Consider the following 19,483-nt stretch of genomic DNA (forward strand, 5'->3'; position numbering starts at 1 on the left):
CAACTATCATGAGAAATTTCAGAGCGAACTCTTCTAATACAGAACCTGTTAGAACCCATTTTTATATAGACACCTGGCCACACATAACAATTATGTAACCCAATTGAGACATCAGGTTAGAGTATAGACAATAAGGAAAATCTCCACGGACAGACGGAGATGAACCGAGTTAGATGAGATGTTCGTCTCCAACAGGAAGCAAAGGGATGCGATGCGCCAAAGGGATGCAAAATGCCCGAAGATAGTTTGATAAATCTCGGAACGCAAGGAGGCAAACGGAGATGAGTACGAAAATAAATCTAGAGATGAAAAGGGGTTTCCGTTTGCGACAACCAGCTGGTTTTTTGGGATTTGATAACTCATTGTTGGCGATAAAGTACAGTTTCCATTCGATTCTGTGATTCTGTGGCTGCAGTACTTGAACCAATTACGAAAGCGTCGTCCGACTGGAAGGGATATCTATCTATCTGTATATCTATGCGACTCTAATGGAAATGAATAGAGTGACACAGAGAGAACATTCCCGTATCTATCTCCATTTGTGTATATGAATTTATGATTTGATTACACCAGCTCAAGTGTCGCCGTTTGTGCATCTTTCGGCTACACATTTGCTAATGGCTTTTGTTTACTCGAATCTGAGGAAAGGGCAGCTGGATCCGATTCGGATTGATTGGTGTAATGTGTGCTATTGCTATATGTACGTTGTACATATATCCCCCTCGATTGCGGATTGCTCATTGCTTGTTATTCAAGTTGCGCTCAAGCACTTGAGAACCAACAAATTGTCGCGTTTCAATCACCCCTCCCCAGTTCCTCAATGCTGCCCCAAATTGTCGAACGGATTCGAGTTCCGCTCCATTGTCAATTGGATCTGGGACGGCGTTTTTGGTTTCTAACCTCAATGCCCTATCTGGGTCCGGTCGTAAACTTAAGTACAGACCCTTTTCTAACCGAAATGAAACCGAGACTAGTACTTGAGCAAGTTAGAAGACCTCAATTAATGGAAATCATGGAGCACTCATAGGGAAATACCAGTTTTCAAGATAATACCACTCAGATCGCAGATAGGAAAAGCAAAGGATCCGGAAGTCAGTGCTCATATAATTCTGAACTGGTTGGCATATTGAGTTGTAAACACATTATAGCTACCTTGTTTTCAATAAGTATTAAAAAAGCATATTTAGAAAAATAAATAAAAGTTATTTTTATAGTTATAAAATTCTACATTTAAGTTTCCCTATACTGCTTTAAATTAACTATTTAAAATATGAATACTTTTCAAAATATTTCTTAACTTGCAATAAGAAATAATTTAATTCAAGGAACTCAAAAAAGTTGTTTGAGAATGTATTATTCCTATAATATTTGAAAATATTATTTTTATCCAAATATTATAACAACATAGATCAAACAAAACTTTAACATTTCTATCACAAATATCCGGTTACAATGCCACATCAAATATTATTTTTACATGGGCTAGCTAGAAAAGGATACATAATATGAGTAGGCAGTTTTGGGGTGCGACAACATTTATTTAATGCGTTGACAAGGATTTGTTTAGAGGGGGAAAAGGGCTAAGACCGCTGTTGGGGGCGTTGATTGTGGGTGGTTTAATCACCCACAATGCGACCCAGCCACTTCAAACAGCCCCTTTCCCCCTTTATCAACTTCAACAATTGTTGGTATAACTTTTCTGAAGTGGAAAGCATGGGAATTTTGGCCATGGGGAGCATTCTACGACCAAGAATAACTCTTTAATCGCCATCGAATGATTCCCAAGTCTAAGTTTAACAAATGCATAAATAACGAATAAGAAAGAGGCACACACACAAAAACAGACGCAGACTAAGTAAATTATCAAAGTTTTAGGCTCCACCCAGAAGTGCTGCTGTATGGGTGTTTATATATGTACTACATACACGCCAGCGGACATAATATTAGTAGTGGTTAAGTAAATTTTTGTATCAAGAGTTTAATGTTAACTAAATGTAACCAAAGTTACTATGTTTCTCCTAAAAATATTAATTTCTTTGTAACTTGTTACAAGCAACCCTTTTTTTTGTATTTTTTAGTCTGACCATCTTAAATAAATTTGCTTAGAGTGACCATACCGACGAAAATTTGTCTAAAATAAGTTTTTTATTTAATTCGACAGATTTTATTGCTATAGTGAAATTGTGCCTTGTTTTCATATTGAAAAAAAGATATATATCTTTTATCGACTAGAATTTTTAACAGTTAAACATTTAAATTTTATCATTTTCTATTATTTTCACCGCGACTGTTTCTGTATACATTTGCTGATATGTCCCAGACACTAACTGGTTTCGTGTTAAATGTAAACAACATTTAAATTAGCGAATAAAAATGTATTATTAATGCGAAAAAATGTTTATAAAAGCAACATATACACGCTCAAATCCAGAATACAGAGGGAGCGAAAGAGATGGCTAAGTAAGAGTGCGAGTGAGAGAGACTAAGCAATTGTTAAAAACAAAAAAGCAACAGCGTATTGTGTAAAGATTAGGGCGGGGCCCATCCCAAAAGAATAACGAATGACGATAAACAAACGAAGAGAGAGCAGCCAAGCAAAGTCAGACATTAGGCGAAATTAATAAATTAGATTTCGAATTGGCAGCGAAATACGGTTTTAACATGGCGTCTCAACTGACGCAGACGAAATCGGAGAATATATATGTTTATATTCTCTTTGGATTTTTATATTCTTTTTTTAGGACAGTCGGTGTCGAATGGCAATATAATCACGTAGCCGAAGGTGGGGAAGAATTAACTTATTATAAATAAATCTAGCTGTAGGTACATTCATAAATTCCACACAAAAAGCATTATAAATTTAAAGTGATTGCAAGGTGGCTGATCTAAAAGTAATTTATTTTAAAGTGGTATCTTGGGGTTCATTGAATTTAGTTATTTCTGAAAAACTAAAAAGTTCACATTATTGGCCATTAAAATACGAGGTTGCTTATTTTTAATATTTAATTAATAATGAATAATGACTTATTAATAATAAATAATTAACTGATTAACATTTTGTAAATTAGGTATCCCAATTTAGTTTCATAAAAATATTTATTTAAAAATTCATTATAAATATCACATAGTTTAAACTTACATACATTTTTAAGTTGTTTTAAATTATTTGATGAAAGTTTATAAATTATTTGAAAATCTTTGTAATGAATTCATAAAGTATGTCTATGAGTTTTTAATGTCTTCAGTATTATGACAAAATGAATACAGATAATACCATTACCGGAAACCCTTACTAATCTTTTAAAACCGCCCTCGCATTTTAATTCGGCCCAAAGCTGTCAGTTTCCCCGGCAACCGAAATGCGCTCAAAAACTAGTTTTGAGCCTTTATATCCATTTATTTTGGTAATTTTGTTGTTATTTCTGCACAAGCATTTTAATTTCAAGTGACGCAGAAGCATTTGACTTTTTATTTTTATTTGTCTTGCCGTTCTGCGTTAGATTTTGTGGCTGGGCACGTATTAACATACGAAACATACGAATGTATCTCGCAGATACAGATAGACCATATAGCACATACCTTTGCGGCATACTTAACGCACTCGAGTGACAATAATTGAATTCATTATGGGCATAGAAAAAAGTTTTGTGGCTAAAAAAACCGGGGAACGGCGACAACTAAGAACGAGATAAAGGGCGCGGGGTGTACGAGTACTAGGATTAACAATGGCGGGTAATTAACCTGATAGATCCACTGGCCTTGGAACTCTAAAAGCAGCCCAGAGAGTCTGTCACCAATCGTGGAACGCGTATTCGATTCTGTTACCATTTTTATTTGGGCTACGTGCGGGTTTTACTTATTAGCCCCCTAATTACCATATAGTCATACCACATACTAGCGACTTCTTAGCCATAAGGCGTTCGCTTCTGGCCCAGCTTTCTAGCCATGATCTTCGTGCAAGCTAAGTTTTTCGCAAACCCAGTAGGCAGAAGACACACAAAAGGAACAATCTTTATCAGCGGGGAGGTCAACAAACCGCGGATATCGCTCAAGTCAGTCCCCTATGTATATGCTGCTTTCCTTATCAGATAATTGAGCCAAAGGTAAGCAGAGTGCGCTAACATTACGTTTGTGACTCAAGAGCCATAAACTTAGCACTCGACCAACGGTAATTTCAGCCACCATAAAAGCCCATTCTGCAGCGTTTTGATTTTTAAGTTCGTGCTTGGACTATATGATAATAGTTTTCGGCCTTTACATGGCTTGGTTCGAGGAAGTTTCCACTAAAAATCAAAACTTTACAAAATATTACCTATAAGTTCTTTTTAAAGAAGAATTTTTCTAAACAAAATTATATAATTAGCTAGTTTATGAAATGTTTCCTTTGTTCTAGTCAATTATTTCTCTTTACCCAATTTTCTTGGGTTATAAAAACCACTCATCTTGCTTTTATAGATTTTGAGTTCGACATATAACGGACTAAACAGACTTTTTCGAAAAAAACCAACTTATACATAACTATAAACCAAAAACGATTACTTTTCTTATTAGTTAAGAAATACTTTAGTATAGTTGGGTGATCAATACTTAAAATAAATATTCCTAAAAAAGGTAATATTAAATAATATTTTATCATTCTAAACTTGGCTTGAGAACTTTCAAAATACATTTTTCACTGTCTCTTAAAGTAAATTCCTTAATAAAATATTATTTTAACTCACATAAGCTACATCGTCTTTAAACTCACCATAAAAGTGTGAATTATTTGTGGAATTTACCAAATGTGATACGCATTTGGCTTTCTTTTGTTCAAGTTATTTGTGAGCCTTTTTGAAAAAGTCCATTAAAAGTTCAAGCACGTTTATTATTTATTTAATTTGCACAAATTTTGCGCATATTCACAAATCAAATGCAAAATCAAAGGGGAAAAAACAGCAAACAGAGAAATCGGGGGAAATACTAAAACCGCAGAAACCGAAAAACCGAAAGACCGAAAAACTAAAAACTTAAGCGGAGAGGATAGGATTGGAGAGCCAAACCGAAGGCGTCAGAAAGTGCACTGAAATTGTAAGTGGAATCGGGCATTCGAGGAGTGGAATATATGGAATCGGGCAAAGCTTCACATAAATAATGAATGCACACACATAAACGTTTATATACACTCGTAAAAAATATGATGAGTGTTGGTATATGTGAGTGTTTGCATTTAAATCATAAAACTTACAAAACTGAAAACCCGACTAAACAAATGTCTCAGTCGGTCCTCTTTTTTTTGCCCCTTTTTGCCCCTCCTTGGAACCCTTGTTGTTGCAAAGTTCTCGCTCATTTGAAGAAAATTTGCTGACAATTGCAAGAGATTTTTCTTTTTATTTGGTTTTTCCCATATATTTTGTTTTTGCTTTCGCCTCGCATTTCGCTGAACGGGGTAAGTGGGGTGGGGTGCGGTGGGAAATGGGGGTATTCTTGGGGGGTACGAGAGGAAGGTAGTCTTATTTCAATTTACAACCAAGTGACGAAGTATCACAATTCAATGTTTAAAGTTTTTATCACGTTGTGGACAACAACAACAACAGCAAAAATACAGCGCCACACTCAAACACAACTAACCCGAACAGTAGAACCCCTATAAGTTCAACCAGTTCACTTTATTTATTTTTGCTAAATGAGCTTGTTATCAATAAAGGTTTTCTTAAGAAAGATTTATAACAAAACGTAAGGCTTTCAACTTTCTTATTTTTAATATCCAACTATTTTTACCAAAAACACTGTAACTAGAAACTTTTTTAATAAAGCTACACCTAAATACTATTTTTAAATACCTTTATTTTTTCTGAACACTTTAGAGCTCAAATGAAATTCCCAATCCTCCCCAAATATTCGATTTACTTATATTCATTTTCCTCTGCTTTTCGTCAAATTAGCCAATTATCTTTTAAAAGGATTTAATGGTTTATATTAATATCAATATCTTTAATTGTTTAGTGCACCGGATGCATTGTCAAAATTTCAGGCAAAAGTCTTATTGTTTTCCTTTCACATGAATAAAGCTTTCAATTTAAGCAATACATGCTATGACAGGAAAAAGAAACTTAATCTAAGATGCAGGATATTCCCGTCAAGAAATTATTTTTACACAATGCAGACGGAGCTCAGAAATAAACAAAGTTTTGATCCAATATGAATAATAGTAGTCAGAATTGTAGGCAGAAAGTATTTAGCCATTAAAGACAAAACTAATAAATGAATATATTATTTTAAGATGGACCCTAAGTTTTATATATTTTGCTGACTATTATTTTTAAGTTTGGGGAGGCTTCACTGTACTTGGACGCTGGCTGGCTGGCCAACACAAACAAACAAATGGAGCAACTGCAGCTTACTGCCGGGCGACAGATGCGGGCTGAAGGAACGGTGAAAGGGGCAGTGGGCAGGGGGGGTCGATGGGGGCAGAGAACCCCACACACAGTGGGGCATGGGCAGTAGCATACTGAGCCACCGCAAAGCCCCCTTTTCTGGTACTGAGCAATATGGTTAATATGGCGCGACATTTCATCCGCTGCCGTTTGTTGCTCGTTCGCTTAGTCAGCCCGCTTCTCTCGATTTTTCAAAGGGGGTTCGCAGTCCGCAGGGGGGGCACTAAATGTTTAGTAACCAACTGAAATAGTAGCACTCGTGTTAGTATCGGTTCATGAAAAACGAACAGCAGCAAAATAGAATTGAAAAAAATAAATGAAAACCATTTCGGTTTACATAGAGTTTCGCATGTAGCTACACGACTTGCACTTGGATTTGAATATGAATGTGCATACTTATCCACAGATGGGGTCAAAATAATAGGTCACCAAAATGTACATGTATATCTGCAACAGAATCATATATTATTACCTATAATACATTTATGGAATAATCACAGACTCAGAACATTAAAAAAGTAATAAGTTAAAATAGTAAAGATGTTAAGTTTAAGTATCTTTCATACTATTCTGATTCTAAATTGTATTGTATTGTATTTTGAATTGTATGTCTAAAGCAAATGATATATAACGGAAATGAGTTTAGTGTTTGGGATTTTTCTATCAATATCTGGTTTTGTTTTTCACAATACTAAAAATCTTCATTAAATTCTGATTTGTGTGACCAAAGATAGATGATTAGTTTCTGAGGTTTGTATTTCTATAACTGGGTTTTTTTGACAAAACCATATTATATTGACCCCCGGTGTATCTGAAGGGTCAGGGGCGTGGGTAAAGGGGTTTTTCGGGGGCACCTAGGGGGGAAAGTGGTAACCGAACTACGTCAGCGTAAACTGATTACCACCGGACGATCTATGGAGCTGAACTAGCGGCACGTACACGGCGTTTTTGGGCTAAAACCGAAGAGGGGGGCCTACGGGGTTTAGTGCTACGCTGGGAAACCTTCGTTTCGGGAGTTAAGTTCGTCGATGGGGAAGACAGAACGACTCGACAACCCAAAAGTTCCAGTTAAAACCGACTGCACATAGGAAGTCAGAGTTAAGACTTCAATTACAGTGGCACCCATTGGGTTGATTGTGAAATTATAACCAAACTAGCATAGGGTTCCAAGAATTGGGAAAGACGGCACGAAAGAGAGGAAAACCCAAAGCGATTACTAATTAATGGAACGTGCTAGCTCATCTTCGTAGCAAACGTTATACAGTCGAGCTTCTACTCGATTTACTATTATTTTTATGGATAAGAAAACTGAAATAGTGCAATACAAATTTAAGTTTTGGAAATAGAGTTTTAAGTTAGGATCATAAATACATAATAATACTATAAGAAAAACTATCATACATAAATATCAGTAGATACACTATAAGTAAGTTTTCCTGTGCTTAGTAAGCCCGATAATTTAGTATTGTGAATCATCTGTTTTACGTTTATTAGCTTATTAGCTTTCCTTAGACAGCTATCTCACTCCATATATCTTTTCAACCACATCATAATGCACATTCATAATATAATCATCATCGAAACGATTAATCGTATTCACTCAATCAACTCGGAAACTCGGATTTTATCGTTATCAACAGCCGGCCAAGTTGTTATTGCGAAACATAGTTGGAATTCCGAGACTTAGACTCCAACACCCACCGCAAACTGCACGTAGTGAAATTTAGCTGCCAACTAAACCAAACATGCTGCGATCTAGAAAATGTATCTTTCAGATGCACACGCTTTTCCACACCCACACATGTGTCCATAGCTCTATAGAGTCTGCAGAAAAAAAAGGCGCACACATAACTTTGACTTGGCATTCCAAGTGACTTTGCACACGAAAATGAACACGTGCTGCATTTGGCTCGAAGGACCACGGCTGGGGGATTGGGTCCACAAAGGGGGAGTGGAGTGGAGTGGGGTGGGGTGGAGTGGGGGGAGTGGGCTGGGACTTGCTGGCTTGCAGCCACAACCACAGACAATAACAAAGGCCAAGTTGAGTGCAGTTAGCAGCGGTGACTCATGCTCACTCGCTCACCAGCTCTCCCTCCCACTCCCACTCACTCGCACCGCAGCTGCAGCGGGTTCTCTTCGGGAAGAGCGGGATATAGTGGATATAGTGCTCCGATAAGAGCGTTTTACTTAGGCGTCTGATTTACAAATTAACGACCAACTACTATTATTCAAACTTGCCCACACCGGATTTGTCATAATAATAAATTAAGCGAGCGGAAACTGCAAGCGATGACTTCGCAGTATCGAGAATCTGCCATAGTCATTAGGTATTCAAAATGTCCTAGATTATAAGTCAAGGGATATTGCTCTCATTTTTAGAGAAAATTTGAGATTATTAATTTAGTTGTTAAAGACCTCATTTCCAAATACTAGTAGTTTTTAATAGAACTTCTATTAAACATAAAGTAATTGGGTACCCAAACCAAATATCAAGTCTAACTTAACTTTTTTCAGGTAATTGGGTTAGTATAGGTATGCACATTTCATATTGAAATGTGAATAATAATTATGATATAATACCGATCTAGTTAATATACAATTCATAACTTGCCGAGACTTTTGCTCGTGTCCACTTATAGATCATTTTTAAGAGATTTTAAAAGTATTTAAAATTTAAAATTGAAACAGAGGTAGAATCGGCTAAGAAGAAGAAGTCAATACATTTATCGTAACCTTAAGATGTAGTTCCCAGAAACTGTTCTCAAGTGTAAAGAAAGTTTATTGCCCTTAATGGCAATTAAGTTGGATAATATAACTAAATTTGTTAAGAAACTATATGTATAAAGCCTATTGCATTTTTAGATTGCCTAATAGGAGGTCCCTAAGTAGATTATCAAGAACAAGTACTTTCAGACCCAACACGTTATCATAATAGCAAAATGTTTTCAAGAAAGTATTTGAACAAAATGGCTTATTAATTTTAATCCTAATAGTTTAAACATGAAAGTAAAAGATGAATGATATGTGTTGCGCAGAAAGTCTCCACTGGGGCTACAACTTGGATTTTCTTCTTTTGCGCTGTGATTCACAAGTGCCAAGTGCCACTGTACTGTGCGATATGGCACGACTAACTTAGTTGGTCGCCTGGGACTTAGTGTTTATATGGATGTGGCGGCGGGTGTGCCTCTGTGTGTGTTTTGTTTCTGTGGTGCGTCTGCCGGCAACTTTAGTGGCCCCGGCTAACTTTTAGCAAAAGTTTTAGGTTCGAATACCTGCCACTAACTAAAACCACAGGCACACAGACCTAAAGCACAAGAGCCGGGCCAGCCGCAGAAGTTTTCACCACGCATCGAACTATGAAAATCAGAAAAGTTTGCAGACAGAAATTTCCAGCAATGCATCTGAACAATGGGAAAAGTGGACGCAGTACGTCCTCCCCCGCCCCCGGAACTTACCGCCCCGCTCGCCAGCTCCATCGTTAATAAAGTTGAAGTTTTCCCTTTAAGTTTTAACGTAAATATGCACAGAATCGACACAATTAGAGCAAATGGAATACAAATCACACGCGACGAATAAAATAAACTTGGAAACTACCAAAATAACCGTAAACGAACAGCTGTCAAAGTACGCGCGCTCATAGAGACAGGGTTGTACTCCGCAAAACAGCTGTTCGCCGACCAGGGCTGCATGTGGGGTTTCCGTTTGAACTACAGTGGATATCGTTTGAATTTAAAATCGATCTACAATGTCATTTTTAAGAAATTATTAAAGGATCTATTTTAAAAACCTGTATTTTCAATATAACCTATTTTTAGTAAACCCTTTTCAAGTTTAATTGGAACTTAGGTAAGTTTTTTCGAGGTACCGTATCAGTTGTATTCCTTCTCCTTAAAATTTCCCAACTTTTCATCTGCTTCCGAGTCCGATTCCGAGGAGGAGGAAACATGTCGCCTACGGCTAGAGTGCTCCGATGGCTGGGCGCTGGTCAACATTTTGGCGGAAATGCGCTGGAACCACCAGAACCGACTGAGATAGGCCTCTGCCCCGCGGCTGATGAAGTACAGCTGGAGTGGTCGCTTGCTCCTCTGCGGATGCTTCCTTCTCTGATGGGAGAGCATCAAGTCCAGGGCAAAGGTGCAGTGCAGCAGGTAAATAGCCCCAGCATAGAGGGCTAAAATGGCATTATCCCGGCAACACATATAGAAATCAGGCCACTTCTCAGTGCGAAACTCCTCCAAAGTGGCCATGTACATGTGGGCGTAAACGGTGAACATGTGCAGACCTCCCAAGAGGCCCCCAAAAACAGCTTCGTGCTTCATCGTCGGCCGCTCTGCATAGAAGACTCCAATTAGGGACACGATACAGATGATCACAGAACCACCATAGGTTCCACATAGCAGGAATATGTGCGGAACACCTTCCTCCTTGAAACAACGCCAGTGGACGAAGCAGCATCCCAGGCTCAGCAGCAGCTCCATCAACTTGAACAGGAACCAAACGGGCTTCTTTGAACGCACCTGCATGTTTCCTCAAATAATTGGTTATATTACAATTGCGACACAGAACAGATAAGGATACATTGAAATTCTTGATTACAGACTTGCAACTACAGGCCACCTAAGACTAAAGCAAACTTAAAGGTATGGTTAATATAAGGAAGCAGTAAAATAAGGATATTTTAAAAATTGTAGGAGCCTAAAGTAATCAATACTTTTCCATAAGTTAGCACAGATCTAACATAATATACGATTGTGTATATAGTAGTAATATTACACTATTTTACACTTTTAAGTTTTAACATTAAGGTGCTTTAACTCAGGCAAACAGAAATATACAAATTAATTAATGATTACTTTATACTCCTACAATTCCTTATCAAAGCGTTTTAATCCAGCCATTTACTTCCGCCAGTACTGGGTGAATCGATGGATCTGCTCCACCAGCGCCGGCATAACGGCCGTAATGGACACATCTAGGAGACTCTGCAAATGCTGGACAGCCTCCTCATCGGTCAGTCCAAGCTGCAGGTTCTCCTCCACCTTCTTGACCGCCTTGTCGGGCTCAAGAGCGATGTCCGGAACAGTGGCGTCCACCATCAGGGAGAATAAGTTGAGCATTACGTTGGCATGCCGACGCAAATGCAAATAGGCGGTGTAGCACTGCTTGCGGAACTCGTGGTGGTGCTCCGAACTAATGCCGCCCATGGCCTCCACCATTTCCTTGCTCAGCTTCATGGGCGGTGGCATGGGCTTGGGATCGCGACCCAGAATGTAGCCGAAATCGATGTGAAAGAGCTTTCCATTGGTGGTCAGCAACAGGTTGTCCAAATGTCGGTCACCAACACCTGAAAATCGAAGAATTGAAGTTAGTTACAAATAAACAAGGTTAATTTCTCCTTGTCTCACCCAGCAAATAGGTGATCACACAATAGCCTGCACAGCTTTTAATGTAAGTGTCCATCACCTCCGCCGAAATGCCATATGGGCCATTATCACACGGATGGTGTTTTCGGAAGAAATTGTGAATATTGCCTTCCCGAGCAAGGACCTCCGCCACAGTGCAGGAGTCAACATACTGCAGGAATCCATGTTTGGAGCTAGTGGCCAGCACCTTGTAGGGAGTCAGCTTCAGATCAAGGTTCTCCCGCCTTAGCAGCTTGTCCATCAAGGTTATCATCTGCAAGATGAGCTGATCCTGACGCAGATCATCGCCATGCTTGAAAATGGCCGCGTACTCGTGATGGGCAATAGAAGTGACAAAGGTGAGTCTATAAAATAATGGAAGAAAGATTTACTAGAGGTTCTCCATCTTTGATTACGGTTTAGCAAGCTTACTTCGCCGGCATGAGAGCACTTTTGAACAGCGAAGTCCGCATGGGTACAATTTTGGTGATGTAGATCTCTGGGTCCAGGGGAAACGGTATCGGCTCAAAGTTGGTAAAGTTCACCTTGAACATGTCCTGCTCAGCCAGTAGCTTCTGGAATTTCTCCGTTTTCTTATTGCGATTCCCTGGCTCCTTGGCCACCAGTTTCACTAACTTGACCAGCTCGTCGATGAAGCGGCGCTGCTTCCGGAGATTATAAAAGATGCCTCGAAGATTGAAGTTTCCTGAAAAGAAAGTAAAATAATTAGAGCAATCATCTTCCTTTCATCAAGCCCACACCTACCATTCTCTAGCACCTTCAGGAACATCTTGAGCACCATGGCGTACATGTCGTGGGCCTTCTCGTCCTGCTTCCTCACAGACTCCACCTCCTCCACCTCGATGGATAAGTACCAATAGAAGTAGTTGGCCAGCGTGGCGTTGGTGCAGGCGCGCTGGATAAGGAATGTGCAAAGATTGGCTGGAACGCTGCCAAAGCTGATGCCCTCGGCCAGCATGAGGGCATTGGAATTGGAGTCGCAGGGCAGGGAACTGCTGCCGGGAGTGGCGGGGGCAGAGGGATTCGGCAGTGCTACCGACAACTGACCTCCACTGCCTGCAGATCCGGGACTTACGGACTTATCGCCCTTTATGGCGGCTAAAACACTTGCTGCTCGCTGATTTGCTGGAATTACCGAGGCGTGGAGGCCACTGCTGGTGGCACTCAGATCGGAAAGGCTGCTCTGATCCAGCAGTGAGCCATTGTCATCCAGGATGGAACGCACCACATCGCGCTCGGGAAAGATGCAGCTATGCAGATGGACAATGTGCCGGGGATCCTCGTACTTAAGAGCTTGCACAAGCTGAAGCAGATAGAGCAGCAAATCCTCATCCGGAGCTTGTGCCAGTCGACTGACGGCATACTTTCGCACCTGGGGATGGGTGAAGGTGGGACTCAATAGCTCCAATGCATCCTCCACGTCCATAGGCGCCCAGTTAGCCAGCATCCAAAGCGCTTGAGTAACCTCATCCTCCAACTTCCAATTGATGCACTTCAGGAACTTGGTCAAAGCCTTTTTATGGGAGGAGAGATAGAACCGGAACTTCCACAACAGATCCTGCTCCTCGCTGGTCAGAACATAGGTTGGAGGATACCTATAGACAATGGTGTGAAGCTGATCTCGAATGCTATGGGTAAACCACAGTTTAGTGGGTTTTATATATCTGGTAATGTACTGCCTTACCTTGCTGTGGGTTTGGCATCTCTATCTGAGATGCCCGAACGCTCCGAACGTGCCAAGCGATGGTGCTTCCTTTCTACGAGGTTTTCCTGCAATATGTTATGGTATTAATCCCATCCCTTGGCTTTTTTGGGCCTACATACCATTTGAATCTCCGAATCGGGCACTGATACCAACTTGGGCTTGGCCGGCAGCTTGTATTTGACATCGCCCTCTGGCTCAAAGTAGACCACTGCATACTGTAATGAGAAATATCGATCAGAGCTGGATGGGATTAGTGCCTGGCGAACCCACATTGTACATGTCATCCACCACGATGGCGGGGAACTCGATCATGAGGAACATGTAGTCGGACATGCGCTTCTCGCGCTCGTTGATCACCTCGATCTCGCGGAACGTGAGCCTGTCCAGCCAGTCCACCTTCTGCACCTGGCCATTCCGATGCTTCTTGGCCAGCTTCCCGAGGCGCTGCATCTGCGACTTTGAGGACTCTTTGCCCTTGCCGGGCGTGCGACTGGGGAAGCTGCCATCGCCCTCGACTCCCAGCCAGACACGCAAATCGTACATTCCCTGGCGGAACATGCCGTCCTTTCCGAACACCGAAATGGAGGTGCCTCCGATGACAGTGGTCTGGCCGGCGCCCGAGCAGTCGAGGATGGTCAGCACCAGCATGGCGCTCCGCGGCAAATCGGAGAACTGCAGGGGCAACGAGACCCACTCGTTCCAGCTCCATCGCTTACCGAATGCCTTGTAGGAGCTCGTCACTGGGAGGCAGTAGGGTCTGCCCTGGTTGAACACCTGCAGGCGCACCTGGAACGAGGGGTGCTCCTCGGAGTACAGGCCGGAGAACCTCAAAATGGGGTCTTCCAGTAGTTTTTCATAGTCAGGCTGGCGCTTCTTCCCCTCGAGCGTCCCACTGAAAAAACAAAGGTCCTGCCTGTACACCAGTTTTTCAAGGTTTTCCGACCATTTTCCACTTACACCTTTATTTGCACACGTTCGTGGAGCGAGGAACTGTGGATGTAGCGGAAATGGTCGTCGGGCTGGTCCATTTTCCTGCTGCCAATTCACTTTTTTATTTATGCGTAATTTTCACCGAGCTGCAACAACAACTGCCCACAACAGAAAACAGCTGATCGGATGGCGACGCGGCGAAGCACAGTGGGCACTGGCTATAAGGGCTGTTGGAATTTAAAACTAAATGAAAAACATTTAATTTTTGGTTATTACAAAATGGCTTACGAATTCCAGGCAAATTCTTAAAACAAATTAATTTATAATCTTATAATTGTGTTCATTAGTTTACAAATTATAAATGTTTTACGCGTTACATGTTTAACACAGAATTCACAAAGGATAAAGTTAATATATCGATTACAATATCGATGTTTTATCCGAGCAATATTTCGATCGATATGTTCACCAAGTCATTGCGCGCCGGATATTGATGAATTTAAAACGTTTCCTCACTATTTAAAGAAATTCTTTGATCTATCAATTAGTTTATTACATTAAATAAAGTATTAAGTTATAAACTAAGATTATTCACCTTATATCTAGTTTTATTTCCAATTCGTTTTATTCATTAAACGATCAGATGGTTCGGTTGAAAGAGTTACTTACTAATAAAGTAATCTACAAACATTTCGTACACATTCTTAAATCGAAGTACAGACTTATCTTTAAATGCGATTTTTTTAAAAGAAGGATAGAAAGATATTATTTTTAAGTTCGGCAGGTCAACTCTTGAATACTCCTTTTAAATGTATCAATCTTTGTAATTCTTATCTCTAGTTTCAGACGTTCTGTGCGACTTCTGAATGAGAATCGTTTTCGATGTCCTCTAGTTTACCGTCCTGATCCTGTGGCGAGTCTTCATTTTTAAGGTTCTTCTCATTCACCAACCTTTTTAGTTCATCCCTCTTGAATCGTTTGAAGAATCCAAGCTAAATAGCAAATCCAAAATATATGAAGGAAAATTTGTTTTTAATCATCGTAATACCAACCTTGCGAAGACCATAGGTTATCAAAGCAAAAAGAAGCAATCCACCGATTATGGCTAAAATTATGTACCAGATGGGTAGTCCATTATCTAGATTCTTGTATATCACGTTTGGTTGGATCTTTCGCTTAATCACAAACGAACTCGATTCGGGATCGCCCTGTTTGACCAACTTAAGATCGGTCAGAATGACAAAGTACTCAAATGGATCGAGGACATAATTCAGATCCACTTTAAAGCTTATGATCACGTTAACAGGTTTTTCTGGCCTAAATCGGAAGCGCATCTCTGACCGGACGCAGATCGTCTTGTTGGTATCCCGGCAGTTGAGCACAAGAGTGCGATTTATCGGAAGATTATCCTTGTCGTTGATCTCGATGTCTTGATCTAAGGTCAGTCCTTCGAGATCCCTACGCTTTCGGGTCGTGGAAGTGGAAGTCAGCTCATGGTCCTGAGAAGATTCCTCCAAAGGGTACTCATTGAGCAGGGTATTATTCACATCGTAGAGCTTAATGGGCAACAAACGGGTATCGTATGAGGCCTGCATCTTAAGACTGGAAATGTTAAAGAGGGATTTCTCTACTCCACCCATATTAAAAGATATGGGTATAAAAAAGAGTAGTGCTAGCTCTTGTATAGTACTGGGTCCATGGCTTTTGATCTCGTAATTATTTATGATTTCCGCGGAGTAAGGATATTTGTTAAGAACAACTTGACCGTCTGCTGGACCACTGAAAATATTGAAAAAATTTTAATCCGATTTCAGAAGGCTTTAGTGACTATCCTTATAATCTTACCCACTGGCATCGATCTCGGTGAACTCCCTTAAGATTATCTCGTTGGTCTCCTCGTTGTCCGTGGAATTCTTGTCGACTCCCGTGCTGAATACAGCTGCATCGATGGTCAGTAAATCTCCATTGAGTTGGCTAACATCAAAAGTGATAGCGAGGGAATCGCTGTCACCATTGGCCAGGGGTCGTCCGTCGTTTAGATCACACAGCATTACCCCTTTCCTGACCCTGCAGTTTCCAGGAACCTGAGCAAAGGGCAGGCGGTATGAGCTGGTCACTTTAAGTTGGGGCAGGTAGGCTGTCTCTCCTTGGTTAATGACTTCGTAATTCAGACGAAGGGTGTCTGTGGTGCCCAAAGTATAGCTAGGACTAGGGAGAAGCAATTGATATAAGACCATTTTTAAAAATATACGATAGCTTACACAACATCCTTGCTCCTCAACTGCAGATCAGGGACACAGACATTAGTGGCACAACCTGTTATAAAGCTGATCTTCACCGTGTAAGATTTGGGCTCCGATGGATCGACAACCGCACAGGTTTTACAGAATTCTATTAAAGTTAGGGTTAGTATCTATATTTCTTTACACCCTGATCTTAAGACTTACCCTCCAATTTTTCCACCTTCTGTGTAAGTTCATAAAAGATTTCCAGATCGATGGGCATGAATAGATTCTCTTCACTGTACCGCACCGTGACCTCGAAGATCCGGCACTGCTCCTGCAGACCTGCCAACACCTTGAAGCTCATCTCATTGCCCTGGTTCTCTATGAATTTAACCCTCTCCAGCATCTTGTCTATGGCTATACGGATATCCAGCTCTTGCTGCTCCACCTCCTTTGCCTTGGCTGTGGTTGTCAGTCGGTAGCAGGCGGAGATCTTCACCTTATCCTGATCCGGTTTGATCTCTCGCGATTCCGACTTTACTGTGGCATGTATTTTGACCACCGGATAGGTGCGGTGAAGATACAAGACCTCGGCATTGGGGGCTCCGATGGCCAGGTCGTTGTATCCATTCCCATCTATGTCCGATCCCCGGGAGAGACCGTGCCCGAACATATATGAACCGTACTCTGAAGGTTGCTGGGAAGGAGCATCCAGTCGCTGACTCGGCTGATCCCGCAAACCGTGTTCGCTGCCCAGATAGATGAAAACCGCTCCGTTTCCTTCAAAGGGAGCGCCAACTGCCACGTCTGAAAAGGGATGATAACATTAATGGATGGTTTCAGCTAATTTGTATGTGGTTACTCCACATTTAGTAAAACTAACAGACTTTGGGCCGTTTTTTCATCCGTATGTTCAAGGGGAAATGATCTTATATAATATATTTCTTAGAGGGCTATACTATATAGTCCAACCGTATATCATATCATATAAGTTCGCATTATATAACTTTCATAATGCGAGAAAAACCCAACCGATAACCTCTAATATATTCCGCAGAACTAAACAAAATTACTCACCATTGTATCCGTCGTGATTAATGTCGCCCAGTCGCGAAAGAGTGGTTCCAAAACGGCCCTTACTGCCAGCTGGGGACCAAATAATCTTCCGCTCGAAGTTGAACTGCCAATACTGGATTAAAGACTGAGTAATATTTATAAAAGCATTTTCTTACCAAGCCTTTGTTGATAAATACATAGATTGCACCATTGTCATAGGAATCCCCCCGAGCATGCAAAGGGGCCGATATGACGACGTCGGCCAGTCCGTCGCCATTGAGATCCTCCACCAGAACAGAGTAGCCAAAGTATTCGCCTAACTGCTTCCCCTTGAACACATGGATCTTACGCATGTTTTTCCTCGACACATCAAAGATATAGGCCTCTCCGTAACTGTGGTTGGCTTGGGGAGCAGTGGCCACATATAGGAGGGTGGACCGGTTGCCGATGTTAAAATATCCGGAGCTTACGGCATAGCCAAAGTACGAATCGCTGTGCGCTCCCCAAGGACCGGATTCAAGGATAAGTGGTTCATAGTCCTCCGGATTTATTTCTCGCATTATGCGACGGATCGATTTCCTCTTTCGCTGGTGAAGGATCACCCCACCTTTCCAATTGTCTATGCCTGGGGCACCGATCAGGAACCGGGAGTTATTATCTGTCACGTGGGCACTGAGTCCCACTTCTCCCATGTAGAAATAGCTACTGTTGTCCTGGTTCAACTGCTTGTTTACCATGTGGAGTGGCCAGATAGTATATACTCTTTTTGGAGATGGCTGCTCGGTCATGGTGTCCTCCACCCAGTAGCAAACTCCGTGCATACGGCCATTCATGTCCTGGGGGTTGTAGCATCGGGGGGCACATACGAGGAGCTTATCCGTGTCCCAAGGACCTCCGTCCATTGATCCGCCCAGCCACTGGTAGTCCTTGCGCTTCGAGTGAAGGATCCTGATGTCGTAGGTCCCATCAACACTTCCTCGGGGGTCCAGGACGTACGGAAAGCAATCTCCGTTTTCCAGGGGGCACCTGAATATCGCCCCAGTCTCGTCGATCGTCCTCTGCGAATCCAAGGTGGATTGCGCCCGAGGAGCGCCCACAAAGATGCTGCATTGATCAAGGATAATATGAAATTGTATTATATCTTAGGTTATTAAAAGCAAAGAATTATCATAAGCAAGAATCAAAAAATATTGGTTCACTGCATTTAACTAAATAAAGATCCGAACTGAATATTATACAACTCACCTGGTGGGACGAATGACGAGCGAGAATCCAAAATAGGAGCTTCTCGTTTGGTTTAAGTGGGTTTTTAAATGCTTCGGAAAGTTTATCACCCGATTTGCATGAGGTGAAATATTAAAAGCTTCGGTCTGGTACTTTAAAGCGAGAAAGACGAGCAATAATAGATGAGACATATTTTATTTAATATATTTTATATCACACGGTTTTTCTTTGCGTAGCAATTATTTTTTGGACTTATTTTTATAAAATTGTTTAGGCTTAAGAACCAGAAGCCACAGAAACTCAATGTACAATGAAATGAATTCAATTGGAATGAAAGACTTTAAAGAGAAATTATATATAACTTGGTGCCCTCTTGATATCATTTCCGGCCAATCATCTCAAGAACCACCAAACGAAAAAAAGTTTATAAGGTTCTGAAACAAAAAGTTTTGAAATTCAGATTGTCAAAATTACTTCTATTTATCATTTTTTTGCGTAAACAAAATA

The 19,483-nt window shown here is 40.9% G+C and overlaps 4 protein-coding genes across 5 annotated transcripts in view; all 4 read right to left on the reverse strand.

Annotated features, from left to right (window-relative positions):
* The window catches only part of apt (apontic), a 40,542-nt gene extending 30,518 nt beyond the window's left edge, over positions 1-10,024 (reverse strand). Inside the window, exon 1 of one of the 2 annotated variants that reach the window (XM_017074049.4) lies at positions 9,869-10,024. In XM_017074049.4, the coding sequence (XP_016929538.2) occupies positions 9,869-9,889 (21 nt within the window). In that variant the 5' untranslated portion in view covers positions 9,890-10,024. Of the gene's footprint in view, positions 1-4,747; positions 5,018-9,868 lie in introns of those variants that run through there. The other variant, XM_017074052.4, reaches the window with a different exon arrangement.
* A 226-nt stretch (positions 10,025-10,250) lies between these two features.
* LOC108009583 (uncharacterized) lies at positions 10,251-10,936 on the reverse strand. Its single transcript, XM_017074053.4, has one exon. It carries the CDS (start codon positions 10,934-10,936, stop codon positions 10,283-10,285), a length of 654 nt encoding a protein of 217 aa, XP_016929542.2. The 3' UTR covers positions 10,251-10,282.
* A 29-nt stretch (positions 10,937-10,965) lies between these two features.
* Positions 10,966-14,654, reverse strand: Pi3K59F (phosphatidylinositol 3-kinase 59F). The gene is made up of 8 exons (XM_017074048.4): positions 14,499-14,654; positions 13,812-14,433; positions 13,661-13,756; positions 13,521-13,606; positions 12,581-13,464; positions 12,248-12,521; positions 11,819-12,180; positions 10,966-11,757 (listed from the first exon to the last, which is right to left on the reverse strand). The coding sequence occupies exons 1-8, from the start codon at positions 14,567-14,569 to the stop codon at positions 11,312-11,314; spliced, it is 2,841 nt and encodes a 946-aa protein (XP_016929537.1). The 5' UTR covers positions 14,570-14,654; the 3' UTR covers positions 10,966-11,311.
* Positions 14,655-15,076: 422 nt separating this feature from the next.
* ItgaPS5 (Integrin alphaPS5 subunit) lies at positions 15,077-19,351 on the reverse strand. Its single transcript, XM_017071995.3, has 8 exons — positions 18,998-19,351; positions 17,929-18,856; positions 17,774-17,876; positions 16,919-17,503; positions 16,733-16,862; positions 16,317-16,679; positions 15,524-16,250; positions 15,077-15,463 (listed from the first exon to the last, which is right to left on the reverse strand). The coding sequence occupies exons 1-8, from the start codon at positions 19,165-19,167 to the stop codon at positions 15,314-15,316; spliced, it is 3,156 nt and encodes a 1,051-aa protein (XP_016927484.2). The 5' UTR covers positions 19,168-19,351; the 3' UTR covers positions 15,077-15,313.
* Positions 19,352-19,483: the final 132 nt, after the last annotated feature.

Source organism: Drosophila suzukii, chromosome 2R (genome assembly GCF_043229965.1).
Source record: "Drosophila suzukii chromosome 2R, CBGP_Dsuzu_IsoJpt1.0, whole genome shotgun sequence".
Taxonomy (NCBI): domain Eukaryota; kingdom Metazoa; phylum Arthropoda; class Insecta; order Diptera; family Drosophilidae; genus Drosophila; species Drosophila suzukii.

Excerpts from the sequence above, each read along its gene's own strand:
- LOC108009583 (XM_017074053.4), bottom strand. The coding sequence starts at position 10,936 with ATGCAGGTGCGTTCAAAGAAGCCCGTTTGGTTCCTGTTCAAGTTGATG.
- Pi3K59F (XM_017074048.4), bottom strand. The coding sequence starts at position 14,569 with ATGGACCAGCCCGACGACCATTTCCGCTACATCCACAGTTCCTCGCTC. Across the intron at positions 14,434-14,498 it reads GAACGTGTGCAAATAAAGGT|TGGGACGCTCGAGGGGAAGA; the intron begins GTAAGTGGAAAA and ends TTGTTTTTTCAG. Across the intron at positions 13,465-13,520 it reads GATGCCAAACCCACAGCAAG|CATTCGAGATCAGCTTCACA; the intron begins GTAAGGCAGTAC and ends GTTTACCCATAG.
- ItgaPS5 (XM_017071995.3), bottom strand. The coding sequence starts at position 19,167 with ATGTCTCATCTATTATTGCTCGTCTTTCTCGCTTTAAAGTACCAGACC. Across the intron at positions 18,857-18,997 it reads CTCGTCATTCGTCCCACCAG|CATCTTTGTGGGCGCTCCTC; the intron begins GTGAGTTGTATA and ends TGATCAATGCAG. Across the intron at positions 17,504-17,773 it reads TAATCACGACGGATACAATG|ACGTGGCAGTTGGCGCTCCC; the intron begins GTGAGTAATTTT and ends ATCCCTTTTCAG.